At 39.5% G+C, this 15,751-nt stretch overlaps 1 protein-coding gene across 1 annotated transcript in view; it reads right to left on the bottom strand.

Moving 5' to 3' along the window:
- The window catches only part of LOC106090101 (uncharacterized), a 339,431-nt gene that overhangs the window by 68,594 nt on the left and 255,086 nt on the right, over positions 1–15,751 (bottom strand). Inside the window, exon 6 of the mRNA XM_059369225.1 lies at positions 4,865–4,907. Within this exon, the coding sequence (XP_059225208.1) occupies positions 4,865–4,907 (43 nt within the window). The remainder of the gene's footprint in view (positions 1–4,864; positions 4,908–15,751) is intronic.

Genomic DNA, 15,751 nt, shown 5'->3' with positions numbered 1-15,751 from the left:
ATGGATCAAAAAACGAGAGATCATGATATATTGGTTGCCCAAAAAGTAATTGCGGATTTTTTAAAAGAAAGTAAATGCATTTTTAATAAAACTTAGAATGAACTTTAATCAAATATACTTTTTTTAAACTTTTTTTCTAAAGCAAACTAAAAGTTACAGCTGATAACTGACGGAAGAAAGAATGCAGTTACAGAGGCACAAGCTGGGAAAAAAATTGTCAACGCCGTTTATATGAAAAATCCGCAATTACTTTTTGGGCAACCCAATAGAAATCCATATAGGTAACATTTTATGATCTTCGCCCTAACAGGCAAAATACTTGAAAATGAAGAAAATCGGTGGAGCCCGGCTGGCATTCGAACCTGGGCTCACGGATCAATAGCCGTTGCCGTTGTCTAGTGTTTCAAGCCATCAACACAAATTCCAACAAATGCACAGAATCATGTGTATACCATGGGAGTATTGTAAATTGTGCAGACAGAAAATCTGTCATTACACAAAAAAACATGCATTGGGAAAAGTACAGCTCAAAGACAGGTTTGTCGAGCGTGGCTAATGTGGTATTTATATCAAAGAGGCGTTTTTGCAATAAATTCGGTACAAGTACAACATACCAACGTACGACCTTTGAAGCCCTTCACACCTAATATGGCTAATGAGTAATTCTGAACCAAATTATGAAACACGTCCCACAGTGCTTGTTTTGTGTTTCGATCTCTGATTTTCCTTTTCCATTTGCAAAGAAAAATCTCCAATCAATGAGCTCGTCTCGAAAGAGAAACAAACAAAACAAGTAAAGAGGCGTTAAGTTGGGCCAAGTTGCAGAAAAATGTCGAAGAGCCTAACACAAATCACTGCCTCAAATTTCAGCGACATCGGACAATAAATGTGACTTTTATGGACCTAAGACCCTAAATCGTCGGATCGGTCTATATGACAGCTATATCGAAATCTGGATCGATCTAGGCCAAATTACCGAAGGATATAGAAGGACCTAACACAACTCACCGTCCCGAATTTCAGCAAAATCGGACGATAAATGCGCCTTTTTTGGGCCTAAGACCCTAAATCGGAGGATCGGTCTATATGGCAGCTATATCTAAATCTGAAACGATCATGGCCAAATTACCGAAGGATATCGAAGGACCTAACACAACTCACTGTCCCAAATTTCAGCAAAATAAATGCGGCTTTTATGGGCCTAAGACCTTAAATCGAGAGATCGGTCTATATGACAGCTATATCCAAATCTGAAACGATCAGGACCAAATTAAAAAAAGATGTCGAAGGGCCTTACACAACTCATTGTCCAAAATATCGGAGACATCGGACAATAAATGCGCCTTTTATGGGCGCAAAACTTTAAATCGAGATATCGGTCTATGTGGCAGCTATATCCAAATCTGGACCGATCTGGGCCAAATTAAAGAAGGATGTCGAAGAGCCTAACACAACACACTGTCCCAAATTTCAGCAAAATCGGATAATTAATGTGGCTTTTATGGGCCAAAGACCTTAAATCAAGAGATCGGTGTATATGACAGCTATATCCAAATCTAGACCGATTTAAGCCAAACTGAAGAAGAATGTCGAAGGGCCTAACACAACTCATTGTCCCAAATTTCGGCGACATTGGAAAATAAATGTGACTTTTATGGGCCTAAGACCTTAAATCGAGAGATCGATCTATATGGCAGCTATATCCAAATCTGATCCGATCAGAGCCAAATTAAAAAAGGATGTTGAAGGGCTTAACACAACTCGCTGTCCCAAATTTCAGCGACATCGGACAATAAATGCGCTTTTATGGGCCCAAAACCTAAAATCGAGAGATCGGTCTATATGGCAGCTATATTCAAATCTGGACCAATCTAGGCAAAATGGAACAAGAATGTTGAAGGGACTAACACAACTCATTGTCCCAAATTTCAGCAAAATCGGATAATTAATGTGGCTTTTATGGGCATATGACCCTAAATCGGTGGATCGATATATACAGCAGCTATATTCAAATCTGGACCGATCTGGGTCAACTGGAAGAAGGATGTTGAGGATCGGTCTTTATGACAGCTATAAATAAATGCAGCTTTTATGGGCCTAAGACCTTAAATCGAGAGATCGGTCTATATGGCAGCTATATCCAAATCTGAAACGATCAGGGCCAAATTAAAAATGGATGTCGAAGGGCTTAACACAACTCATTGTCCCAAATATCGGAGACATCGGACAATAAATACGCTTTTTATGGGCCCAAAACCTTAAATCGAGAAATCGGTCTATATGGCAGCTATATCCAAATCTGGACCAATCTAGGCAAAATGGAAGAAGAATGTCGAGAAGCTTAACACAACTCACTATCCCAAATTTCAGCAAAATCGGAAAATAAATGCGCTTTTCATGGGTCCAAAACCTGCAATCGGGAGATCGGTCTATATGGCAGCTATATCCAAATCTGGACCAATTTAGGCGAAATGGAAGAAGAATGTCGAAGGGCCTAACACAACTCACTGTCTCAAATTTCGGCGACATTGGAAAATAAATGTGACTTTTATGGACCTAAGACCCTAAATCGGAGGATCGGTCTATATGGCAGCTATATCCAAATCTGGACTGAAGGATGTCGAAGGGCTTAACACAACTCATTATCTCAAATTTCAGCAAAATCGGATAATAAGTGTGGCTTCTCTGGGTCTAAGACCCTAAATCGGCCGATCGGTCTATATGGGGCTGTATCAAGATATGTTCCCCGAAACACCCCCCAAAGGGGTGATGCCCATAAATACATGGTCCTACATTTGGATATCAAATTCGTATTCTACTCCCAAATACCTTTATTTGAGACCCATATTGTCACTAAAAAATTGCTGTTTGTGGGGTATTTCGGGAAAGGGTTGGACCCGCAGAAAATTGGTCCCGGAAGTGAGTATCAATTCTTGCTCTACCCGACCGGAGGGGTTTTGGGTTATGTGGCGGCCTCTCAGTGACTTGGCTTTGAAAATATATATCAGTTTCATGTTCTATTCTAAAAAACCTCTTATTTGAGCCTCATATGGCGATGGTCAGCAAATACTTCCTATTTGGGTGGTGTAATGGGGGTGGAGTAACCCCATAGACACTTTTCCCGAATATTGACATCTGAATCGCTCATTATTTCCAAAGAGCTTTCATTTGAGCCCCATATTGTTATTGTCGTAAATTTGTCCGATTTTGGGGTATTTTGGGGGTTTGGATGGTCCCCCAAACACTTGATCCGATAATTGGATGTCAAATTCGTTTTCTAATTTTTAATACCTTTGGGGGTGTTTTGGGGAAGGGGGACCCCAGAAACTTGGTTCCACATTTGGATATCAGATTCGTATTTAACTCGCAATTACCTTTCATTGGAGTCACATATTGCCATGGTTGGTGGTAGCATATTGCCATGGTATGTCCGATTTTGAGGTGATTTGAGGGTTTGGGTGGTCCTCCAAACACTTGGTCAGACAATTGTATATCAGATTCGTTTTCTGGTCTTAAATACCTTTCATTTGAGTCCCATATTGTCGTGATTGGTGTATATATATATATGGTCGGTTTTGGGGGTAGGGCGCCCCCCTCTAGGTACCCTTTCCAAAATTTTGATATCAAATTTCTGTTTGTAGGTTACTATAAGAGAGCACACACTCATCTCCGAGATCTGGCGTTTCTGAAAATTTTGGTTGGTTTTGGGGGACGAAATTTATATACCACCCCCGCCCCACCCCCCTCACCCTATAGTGGAGGGTATAAAAATTATACTATTTAGTTATACCATGCTTGCTTTCATTCTTATTGCCAAATTTGGTCCTCATAACAAACCCATATTCCAACTTTAGGTATTCAAATACCATGGTAGGGTGTGCAATACAATAACCCCTACCACATATGTGGCATTTTTCATAACATATATGCATATGTTTGCAGAGACAAAGTTCCGGAACGAACCAACCAACCAACCATTATAGCTAAGTCCCAGCTAAGGATGCAAGCATGGCGACGAATATAAATACAAGTCTCCATATGTGTGTGTGTATGCGAATGCTGGTGACACTAGTGACACACTGTTTGGTTAATACAAAACACATTTAGTCATGTGAAAAGTACCCCGATCTGCTTTCATTCACTCTCAAGTTCTTTGAAGAGCTCTCCTCCTGTTCTTCTCGCTCCATCACTCTGCATACAAATACGTTGCCATTTTGGTTGTTGCTTGACAGTCAGTTGGTCGTTCGGTTGGTTGCTTGAATGGTTAGTCATCGTTTGGCCTGTCCTACAGGCTAGCAATGCGAGTAATATGTGAGTTTGGGTTTTACTTGCCAGCCTCACATCTCGCACATCTTGATATCCTTTGGTCCTGCGGCGTCCAACACCAGAAAGGGATGCTCTAAGAGTTGTTGAATTGCATTATTCATTTTGCTCTTTGCATCATGTCTGTGCTGTGTGGTGTGTGTGTGTGTTGAGCATGAGTGTGGTTGTTGTTGTGTTTTGTTTGTTTGTGATGTCAGTCTTCTATCGATGTTGGTGTATGGCAAAGGAATTGTTGGTGTGTAATACCAACAAACATCTCAACATAATAGCAGACATACACAGGTCTTGTGTTCTCCTTGATTTTCCTCCAAATCTAGCCATTCAAACAAGCATCCCATTTGCAGATAGCTCAATATCCGAACACAGAGGCATTATGCAACCAACCATATGGAGTTTAGAGTGCTTCATTATCAAAAAAAAATACTAAACAATAAACAAGAAAATTACGTCAGTTTCTTTAATTATGCTCGTAACTGGTCATGAAAGAACTTGGAGTCCTTTGAAAAATCTATAAAGAAAGTCCAAATGCTTCAATACTTACCCCATATTAAGGAAGATGGCTATTACAGCCAAAAAAAAAAAATCTGTAAAGAAACAGAAGTGAAGAGAAAATTAGTTTTTTGTAAATAAGCCCAAAGTATAAATAAAAAATTTTATATATTGGGTTGCCCAAAAAGTAATTGCGGATTTTTCATATAGTCGGCGTTGACAAATTTTTTCACAGCTTGTGACTCTGTAATTGCATTCTTTAGAAAAAAGTGTAAAAAAAGTATATTTGATTAAAGTTCATTCTAAGCTTTTTTAATAAAAATGCTTTTACTTTCTTTTAAAAAATCCGCAATTACTTTTTGGGCAACCCAACAGAAGTACAAATGTTGAAAAAATTATTAAACTAACCCGACCATTGGCCTTTCAGGCAAAACTCTCTGCTCTAAGACGCTGATATGATGATGATAACAGGCTTTTCACCCACAAGTTCATAGGAGGGGTATAGTGCTGCGGTGGGTGCACCAACACATTTGCACATTATTTTCAAGCGCATGGCCCAGTGAGCAATTTTTGCCGATCGCTCTGATGTTAGAATATTTTCCAAAGTTTTTAGATGTTGCATAAGCAAATTTGACACTATGACAATAGAGACTATTCTAGATAACCCACACATTGACATACAATTACGTGTGGGACAGCCACTGCTGCTATGACTTAAGGCGATGGAAGAATGGATTGAGGATGGGAGCAGCTCATACCATAGCGGTATAAACGAGGCGACTATAGGAAACCTGGAAGGAATGGAAGAGGTTTCCGATCGGGGGTCGAGGTCGAGTGCGAGGCACTGCTGCCATCGGCACAGTCTTGAATTGAAGGAACCCTGGTATTGCCATCTGGAACAACATGTTGCGCAGATGCATCAAAGCTAGAATACAGGCGACGATAGATACCCAGTCGGATACCTGAGACGACATTTGAGGTCGAGTGCGAGGCACTGTTGCCAGTGGCACAGTCTTGGATTGAAGGAACCCTGGCATTGCCATCTGGAAGATCATGTTACACGGATGGATCAAAGCTAGAATACAGGCGACGATAGATACCCTGTCGGATACCTGAGACGGCATTTGAGGTCGAGTGCGAGGCACTGTTGCCATCGGCACAGTCTTGAATTGAAGGAACCCTAGCATTGCCATCTGGAAGATCATGTTACACGGATGCATCAAAGCTAGAGTACAGAATGGGCCTGGGAGTCCACATTGAGTACCCAGGGACTGAGATCTGTTTTCGACTGCCTCACCAAAATAGGGTCCTGCAAGCCGTGATCCGGGCGATCACGGAATGCTTGAGGTGGTGTGGTGCTAAGGCGAGTGTGAATATCTTTACGGACAGTTAACAGGCAATAAGGATAATAACAACCAGGACGGTAAGATCACGAACAGTCTTGGATTGTAGGAAGGAGATTAACGCCTTCTCTGAGGGTGGCTCTGAGAGTGCCAGGCCAAAGCGGAGTAATTGGGAATGAGGAAGCAGATGATTTGGGGGAAGGCCAGAGAACTGCCGTCAATGAACTTGGATAACCCGAAGACTTTCGGGTCGACGCAGTCCGAGTTAAGGGAGTGGGCGACGAATAAGCAAGCAACATTGTGGAACAGCGAAACGGTCGGTAGGACGGCAAAAATTCTATGGGGGGGGGGGGGGATTTCCAGATCGTGAGAAGACGAGGCTGTTACTGACAGAAGAAGTAAGAGGAGGTCAGTATAGCTTCTGGTATCATAGCGGGACACATAGGACTACTAGCTCACTTATGTAGAATCGGTTCGTCGGCAAGTGATAGCATGTGCAGGGCATGCGGGGAAGTTAATAAGACGCTGGAGCATTTCCTATGTCATTGCCCGGCTTTCGCGGCTAACAGATGCCGTTACTTAGGTGGGGACACAATCTCAGACAACATTTGTGAGGTAATATGCCATGTAAAACTTCTCTCCAAAGAGGTGTCGCACTGCGGCACGCCGTTCAGGCTCGGCTGTAAAAAGTAGGCCCCTTATCATTGAGCTTAAACTTGAATCGGACAGCACTCATTGACATGTGAGAAGTTTGCCCCTGTTCCTTGGTGGAATGTTCATGGGCAAAATTTGCATTTTGCATTTGGAAGTAGCACGGAATTCTTTGCTTAAAATTTTCTTTTTCGAATTTATTTTTTAAAGCGCACAACAAGCCGTTTGCTGGCTTAGGTGTATGTCCACAGTGGCATGGGGAAGATTAATATCTGCACCCTCTTGTTAATCGAACATAACCTAACCTAGGTCGGGACACAATACCAGACAAGATCGATTTAGCCATGTCCGTCCGTTTGCCCGTCCGCCCGTCTGCCCGTCCGCCCGTCCGTCCGTCTGTAGATAGTCGATCTAGCCATGTCCGGACGGACGGACTGTTCTTCCGTCTGTGCGTCCGTCCGTTCGTCTGTCCGTACGTCCGTCGACAGACGCTAAGCACGCTAACTTTTGAAGGAGTAAAGTTAGGCACTAATATACCTGCCATATAAACCGATCTTGGGTCTTGACTTCTTGAGACACTAGAGGGCACAATTCTTATCCGATTTGACTGAAATTTTGCATGAGGTGTTTTATTATGACTTTCAACAACTGTGCTGAGTATGGTTTATAACCTGATACAGCTGCCATATAAACCCATCTGGGGTTTTGACATCTTGAGCGTCTACAGGGCGCAATTCCTATCCGATTTGGCTGAAATTTTGCACAACGTGTTTCAATATGGTTTCCAACAACTGCGCGAAGTATGCTTTAAATCGGACCATAAACTAATATAGCTGCCATATAAACCGATATGGGATCTTGACTTCTTGAGCCTCCAGAAGGCGTAATTATTTTCTCCCGTGACCTTCAACATACTTGTCAAATATGGTCCGAATCGGTCTATAGCCTGATATAACTCCCAAAAAACCGATCTCTCTGTTTTACTTCCTGATCCACTAAAGGGCGCAATTCTTACTAGAATTGACAGAAACATTACACAATGACTTCTACTATGGTCTGCAGCATTCAATTCAACTATGGTCCGAATCGGACTATAACTTGATATAGCTCCAAAATTAAATCAATTATTTTCTTTTATCCTTTGTTTGCCTAAAAGGAGGTATCGGGAGAAGAACTCGACAAATGCGATCTATGGTGGAGGTAATATAAGATTTGGCCCGTCCGAACTTAGTACGCTTTTACTAGTTTTTTTTTTATTAATGAGTATTTTTCCGTTGGCCACCTGTTGGGGATGATTTTGTTACAGAGACCACATTTGTGAGAGATCAATTATTTGAATGCCTTGAAAAGTTTGCAACGTACACGTGCTAGCAGGTATGTAGCCACTGTAAAAAAAGATGCGCCCATTCATAAATACCTGTTAATATTGGGTTGCCCAAAAAGTAATTGCGGATTTTTTAAAAGAAAGTAAATGCATTTTTAATAGAACTTAGAATGAACTTTAATCAAATATACTTTTTTTTGCACTTTTTTTCTAAAGCAAGCTAAAAGTAACAGCTGATAACTGACAGAAGAAAGAACGCAATTACAGAGTCACAAGCTGTGAAAAATTTTTCCAACGCCGACTATATGAAAAATCCGCAATTACTTTTTGGGCAACCCAATAAAATATTGAACACCTATGTTAACTATCGGCAACGTGGCAATTGCTGATAGACCATTAAGTAAATGGAGACGCATGCCGCTGAAAAACCACGTCATTGGACGCTTCAAACTTCTTAAGCCAACTATCAAAGAAAGGAGAGTGAGGATCGATCTAATTGCAATAAAGCTTAAGTCTCTATGGAGCCAAAAAATTTAACTTCCCGCATATATCTGATCAAGCCATTTGTGCAAAACTAACAAAACTTCTGAAAGACAATGAGCGCTGCAGAAAAAAAAACAAAACCTTGATTTATTAAAGGAATTTTGATTGACATAACCAAGGTAAAAGGTGAATGGATGTGCAAAGAAGATGAGAAACTCTACAAACTAATGGTTGAGAGCATAGGCCGCATTGACTATTCTACAGGCAAATCTGCTGGTGCCAATACCATCCACCGATCCAAATGAAAAAGGGCAATGGAAACGACTGTTATCGCACTCTTCAACTCAGCGATACTTAATTGTTCCAAAACAATTGGGTTGCCCAAAAAGTAATTGCGGATTTTTCATATAGTCGGCGTTAACAAATTTTTTCACAGCTTGTGACTCTGTAATTGCATTCTTTCTTCTGTCAGTTATCAGCTGTTACTTTTAGCTTGATTTAGAAAAAAGTGTAAAAAAAGTATATTTGATTAAAGTTCATTCTAAATTTTATTAAAAATGCATTTACTTTCTTTTAAAAAATCCGCAATTACTTTTTGGGCAACCAATAGATCAGACTCATTTGAATACAGTACAGATAGTCCTTGGGAGGATTACAATGCAACATCAAGGAGATAATTTAAACATAACCCAGTTGGCATTGCAAAACGCGTTGTTAGAAGCCCCACTGTTCATTGGACATACACCCAACTCAAAATACCTAATTGCCGGAATCATTCAATGCTAGGCGATGAAGTTGGAAATGATGCAACATCTTATCAATTTTTCCCACATGCCTTACATACGCTGTCCTTTGGTGCACCTCTTCTGTGGAAGTGGGCCCGCAGTCTTATTAGGACTGAAAATTCACTCAGTAGACCACTGGACTTACTTTCCACTGCTTGCAGAACATTTTCCTGCACCGCTTAGAGGTAAATTTTACAAAAAATATTTCTTAAAATTAAGGGAAAATTTTTCTCTGTTCATTTTTTTTTCAAATATGTCTCTGCAAAAGCCCAGACTCCATTTGTATATATTACCCCATTTTCTTAGCTTTTATCACATTTCACTTTGTACACCACCTTCTCTAGAGTTCATTGTGTTGACTCATTAATATGAGTATGTTTATGGGTTTTTTTTTTCCTGTAGTGGGATGCCTTTTGTTTGACATTTGCATTAAGGACATATTTGCACCCCAGTGCTTTGCATTGATCCATTATCATTTGAAAGCGGTGCGTGCATTTGCTTACTTTCCACTCCAGCCTTGAGGAAACAAAGAAAAGTTTTCACTCTTTCTGTCTCTCTCTCTCTCTCTCTCCATGCCTTTGAAAGACAAGGCTCATATTGAACTGTGAGTATTTTATGCTGAATGCGGCTCAAAGGATAAAGGATTTTAATCGAATTGTTTGTTCATTTGTTTGCAAGGACCCCTGGAAATGCAATGCAATACTTCAAAGTATGGAGAGGACTAAGGAAATGAAGGGAGTTGGGGAGCATTGAAAACCAGGGACAATACAATCGAAGGATTTTAAAATTTATGAAAATTGTAAATAACAAAATTCTATAATTTTTACCAAATCAGTGATATGATGAAGTATCTCTTGTCATGATAGAGAAAATAAAAAATGCAGTACTTTCTTGATAGATTTTCATGGATAAAGCGTTCAAACAAATTTAAAATTAAAAAATTTTTCCCAAAAAATAATTCAAAAAAATTTCTTTTCAATCGCATCGAGGTCCCCTATGCCAACCACTCCATAGTTTCCGCTTGGCCTTTGACCAATAAATATTTCATTAACATACTCACATGCATTTAGTATGTATGTTGCAGCGATCAATATAAACATTTTCAATTCAAATTTTACCAATGACACCATAAATTATCCCCTCACCACTTCTCATTCCATACCCCCTTGCATACTGATTAAATTTCAATACAAATTTGCATGGTGTCAAGGTTCTCTTTCTCTCTTCGTGTTCGATATTTTGGTGTACGTTTATGGATTTGAAAACTCATCTCATCACAACTGCAATACACACGCAAGCACACAGAGCATGGCTCCATGCAGTTCACTCCGTTGACACTAACTAGGGATGTCATAGACGTTCGGATATACAACTAGCGAGCCAAGCGGTCGGTAGTGGTGACTTTTGACATGTCATTAAATGTTAATGATCCTGAAAACAGCAACTCCATGTAGATATATAAACATACATACATACACTCCGTCACACCTAGGTAAGCCTAGTGCAGGACCTCCACAAAAGCCACATATAGATGGAGTAAATCAACAAGTAAAAAAATAATGAAATTATAAAACAAAAAGAACGGAAAACTCCGAAACAGCACGAAAAACAACTTCACTTTGCCAACAAAACATATCTCGCCATTGGGTAGGGGATACACTGTAGCTTATTAGAGTAAGTACGGCACAACGAAAGGGACTAAACATGAAAAAAAGAAGCAAACATTAAGAAAAAAAAAACAGTAAGGAAGGAAAAAAGTGGGACGGTACCGACTGCGAAATACTTTACACCTACCCTATAAGTACAATGTGGGAGCTATATCCAATTCTGAACCAATTTTGAAGGACCTCGGCGAACAAATATGTTCAAACTGTATTAACTACGGTTGACAAATGACAACATTATTGCAAATTACCCAAAATCTGACAAACATATATATGGGAGCTATATCTAATTCTAAACCGATTTCGAGCAAACTTCCAAAAAAAAGGTGGTAATCGTCGAGGAAAGCGTTGTGCAAAATGTTGGCAAGATTGCTCAAACAATGCACATTCAGTGGCTCTAGGGATGAAAATCTGGCGATATACACATATGACACCTATATCTAAATCTGAACCGATTTCCATGAAATTCACGAGTAATGTTGAGAATCATAAGAAAATCCTTCCTGCCAAATTTCAAGATAATCGGTTAAAAAATGAGCACCTTCTTGCAATATTTCTCAAAATCGGACCAACATATATATGGGAGTTATACCTAAATCTGAACCGATTTCGAAAATACTTTACAGACTTTGTGGAAGTCATCGAGAAAATCGTTGTACGTAGTTTTGGGAAGATTGGTCAATAAATGCGCTTGCTGTGATTTCAGAAGCTAAAATCGGGCCATATATATGGGAGTTATAGCTAAATCTGAACCGATTTCGAAAAGACTTTACAGACATTGTGAAAGTCGTCGAGAAAATCGTTGTACGAAGTTTTGGGAATATTGGTCAATAAATGCGTTTGCAGTGGCTCTGGGAGTGAAAGTCGGTCGATATATATATATATGAGAGCTATATCTAAATTTTGACCGATATTCTTGAAATTCACCAGTAATGTCGAAAGTCATAAAAAGTCCGTCCTGTCAAATTTTGAGAAAATCGGTTAACAAATGACCATTTTATTGCATTATTTCTGAAAATCGGACAAACATATATATGAGAGCTATATCTAAATCTGAACCGATTTCGAAAAGACTTGACAAACATTGTGGAAGTCGTCGAGAAAATCGTTGTACGAAGTTTAGGGAAGATTGGTCAATAAATGCGTTTGCAGTGGCTCCAGGAGTGAAAATCGGGCGATATATATATATGAGAGCTATATCTAAATCTTGACCGATTTCCATGAAATTCACCAGTAATGTCGAAAATCATAAAAAAGTCCTTCCTGCCAAATTTCGAGAAAATCGGTTAGCAAATGACCATTTTATTGCATTATTACTGCATATCGGACGAACATATATATGGGAGCTATATCCAAATCTGAACCGATTTTTTCCAATTTCAATAGGCTTCGACTCTAGGCCGAAAAACATGCCTATACCAAATTTGAAAACGATCGGATGAAAACTGCGACCTGTACTTTGTACACAATTTTTATGGACAGACAGACTGACGGACATAGCCAAATCGATTCAGAATGTGATTCTGAGTCGATCGGTGTACTTATCAATGGGTCTATCTCTCTTCCTTTTTGGGTGTTACAAACAAGTTCACTTAATGATAATACCCCGTACCACAGTAGTGGTGTAGGGTATAAAAATGGTTAACATTTTTTTTAATTTTTTAATTGAACCAATTAAAAAAATGATTGGAATTTCCGAAAATTTCGATTAATTTCTTAATTGATCCGAATTAAAAATGATTGAAATGTTGTAAATTTTCAAGAAAAAAATTATTGAAATTTTTTGGATCCAATTTAAAAAATGATTTTAATTTTCGGAATATCCAATTAATTTTTTAATTGGATCAGTTGAAAATTTAATTAAAAATATGAAAAGCCAACCATTTGATATTTTGAACAAATAATTTTTATTGACGAAGGTCGAGTGAGATTGTAAATGGGTCAAATCGGTTCCAATCGAAGAAGACTAATCGAGAGGTCAGGTTATCATCAGATCAGGTTAGTAGGGTCCAAACCTAATCTGATGTCTTCTTCGACCATGGTTAACAGTCATAAAAATGCACTACTTGTAAAATTTTAGACAAATAGGCTAATAATTGGCGCTTTCAGGGGCTCGCAAAGCACAGTTGGAGAACCATTTTATGTGGGAGCTTTATACAGACCTAAATTGACATAGCCTATTTATAATCCCCAACAACCAGGAAGTATCTCTGCAAAATTTCCAGCGATTATTTTATTCGTTAGACCGCTATAGTGATATCCACGGACGAACTTGGAATGTCAAGATGAACAACAATTTATAATTTATCAGTCGTAGATCAATTTTTCGAGGTGTTACAAACGGAATGATTGGATTAGAATGCCCCCCCCCAATTCTATGGTAATGGGTTAAAAGTTAATCATTTTCTTTGAAGTTTTAATACAAATACAAAATTTCCTTTCAATAAACCTTTGGACCCCTCTAACCTTTTGCCACACCCTAGCCGAATGTATTCAAATAATGCGTAGTGTATGAACTCGGTAGCCTTTTGCATAGCCTCTGTTGTAGTTGTTGTTTTTGTTTGAAAGAGCAAGGCTTACTCACTGTTGCTTTAATTAAAGCAACAGCAACAAGCATACCAATAACAACAACACAACTAACACACTACACTAACACAGAACAACTAACACACAACAACAACAACAACCAATGCCCTTATGATAGAGTATTGACGACGACGACGATGATGATGAGTTTAGCGACCACGAACAAACGAATGCGAATGATGATGATGGAAACGATGATGACGTTTATGTTGAGAAGTTAATGATGATTTCCATGACACTTAGCTACAAAAGTAAACAAAATTTGTTGTTGCTCTAAGTATATCACTAAGCGAGTTTGTGCATGCCGATGTGTGATCGAGTGTTGCGATAAACCCCCATTTCAATGCATTGCGACAATTTCCAAGTATTGAAAGGAAAAAATTATTTAAATATTGGTCATTGCAACAAACACTCACACTCCGCCTGCCTGCATTCATTGGAAATGCAAATTCCTTCGTTTGTTGGAATCTTTAGCTGTAGATGTAGTGCGAATAGTGCGCTGACAGAGTGAATGAATGAATCTCCATATGTGTGTGCCTCAATTCAATTGCCCTCCCCCCCCCATTCAGCAGCAATGGTAGAGGCCAGAAGTGATATTCTAAAAGTGTCTGAGGGCGCATTTGAACATAGGATAGACAGACGATGGATGTCTGGCTGACTGACTGACTGACTATGATTGTTAACTGTCTGGAATCTATTTTAAATGGATAAAAGTTTCCGTTGTTGTGTCCATCTATTTTGTCTGTCCATCTGCAGTTGGTTTTGTCGGTAGTTCTAAACGTGTGAGGCTTGTGACAAAAAAAAAAGAAGAAAACAATGCAAAATGACACTCTGGCTGCCCCGATAGACACTGTGGACATTTTGCATAAGAACATATGGTGGTTCTATTAACTAATGGGCGTTACAACATATTGCACGTTGTCTTGCTCAGATGTGAAATGACGGAATTTGTTGGGTATTTTTAAATCTATGAGGACGGATTTGTTGGCAATTGAAGTGAGATAAGGCGTCCCTAAAACACTTGGCCATAAATCACATATCAGATTTAAATCCCTTTTTGCCATAGTTCACAAATATATCCAGTTTGAGGGGTTTGTAGAGTGCGGCGGCCCTCCACGCACTTAGCCCTGAAAAAATATCAGCATCTTGCTCTACTCTCAAATTCCTTTTATTTGGGCCCCAACTGCCATTGATGAGGGGGAGTTTATGGGGAGAGACGACCCCCAAACACTTGATCGCAATGGGACATTAAATTCGTTTTCTATTATCAAATACCTATTATTTGAGCCCCTCAATGCCATAGTAGGCAAACATGGCCGGCTTGAAGGGAGTTATGAGGGCGGACCTTAAAAATAATATCCGCATTGTGCTAGAGCGCGATTATGTTTGAGTCCCATAATTTCAAGCATTATGAAGGTGGCGAGCAAGAAATTCAGGGATGTGGGTCTCGTTCAGATTCAAAAATTTTGCACGGATTCTTTTTTTGTCCAAAAGCAGGTTTAGTTCGAAGATGGGCTATATCGGACTATATCTTCATATAGCCCCGATATAGAACGATCCGCCGATTAAGGGGCTTAGGTCCATAAAAGCCACATTTATTAACCGATTTTGCTGAAATTTGGGACAGTGTGTTATGTTACGCCCTTCAACATCTTACTCCAATTTGGCCTACATCGGTCCATATTTGGATATAGCTGCCATATACACCGATCCGTCTATTTAGGGTCTTAGGCCCATAAAAGCCACATTTATTATCCTATATTGCTGAAATTATGGATAGTGAGTTGCGTTAGGCCCCTCGACATACTTCTGCAATATGGCACAAATCGGTACAGATTTGGATATAGCTGCCTTATAGACCGATTCTTCGATTTAGGGTCTGAGGCCCACAAAAGCCACATTTATTATCCGATTTTGCTGAAATTTGGGACAGTGAGTTGTGCTAGGCCTTTCAACATCCTCCGTCAATTTGGCTCAGATCGGTTCAGATTTGGATATAGCTGCCATATAGACCGATTCTCTGATTTAGGGTCTTAGCCACATTTATTATCCGATTTTACTGAAATTTGGGACATAGAGTAGCCTTAGGCCCCTCGACATCCT

This window comes from Stomoxys calcitrans, chromosome 5 (assembly GCF_963082655.1).
Source record: "Stomoxys calcitrans chromosome 5, idStoCalc2.1, whole genome shotgun sequence".
NCBI lineage: Eukaryota > Metazoa > Arthropoda > Insecta > Diptera > Muscidae > Stomoxys > Stomoxys calcitrans.
This window is presented reverse-complemented; position numbering and strand designations above follow the sequence as displayed.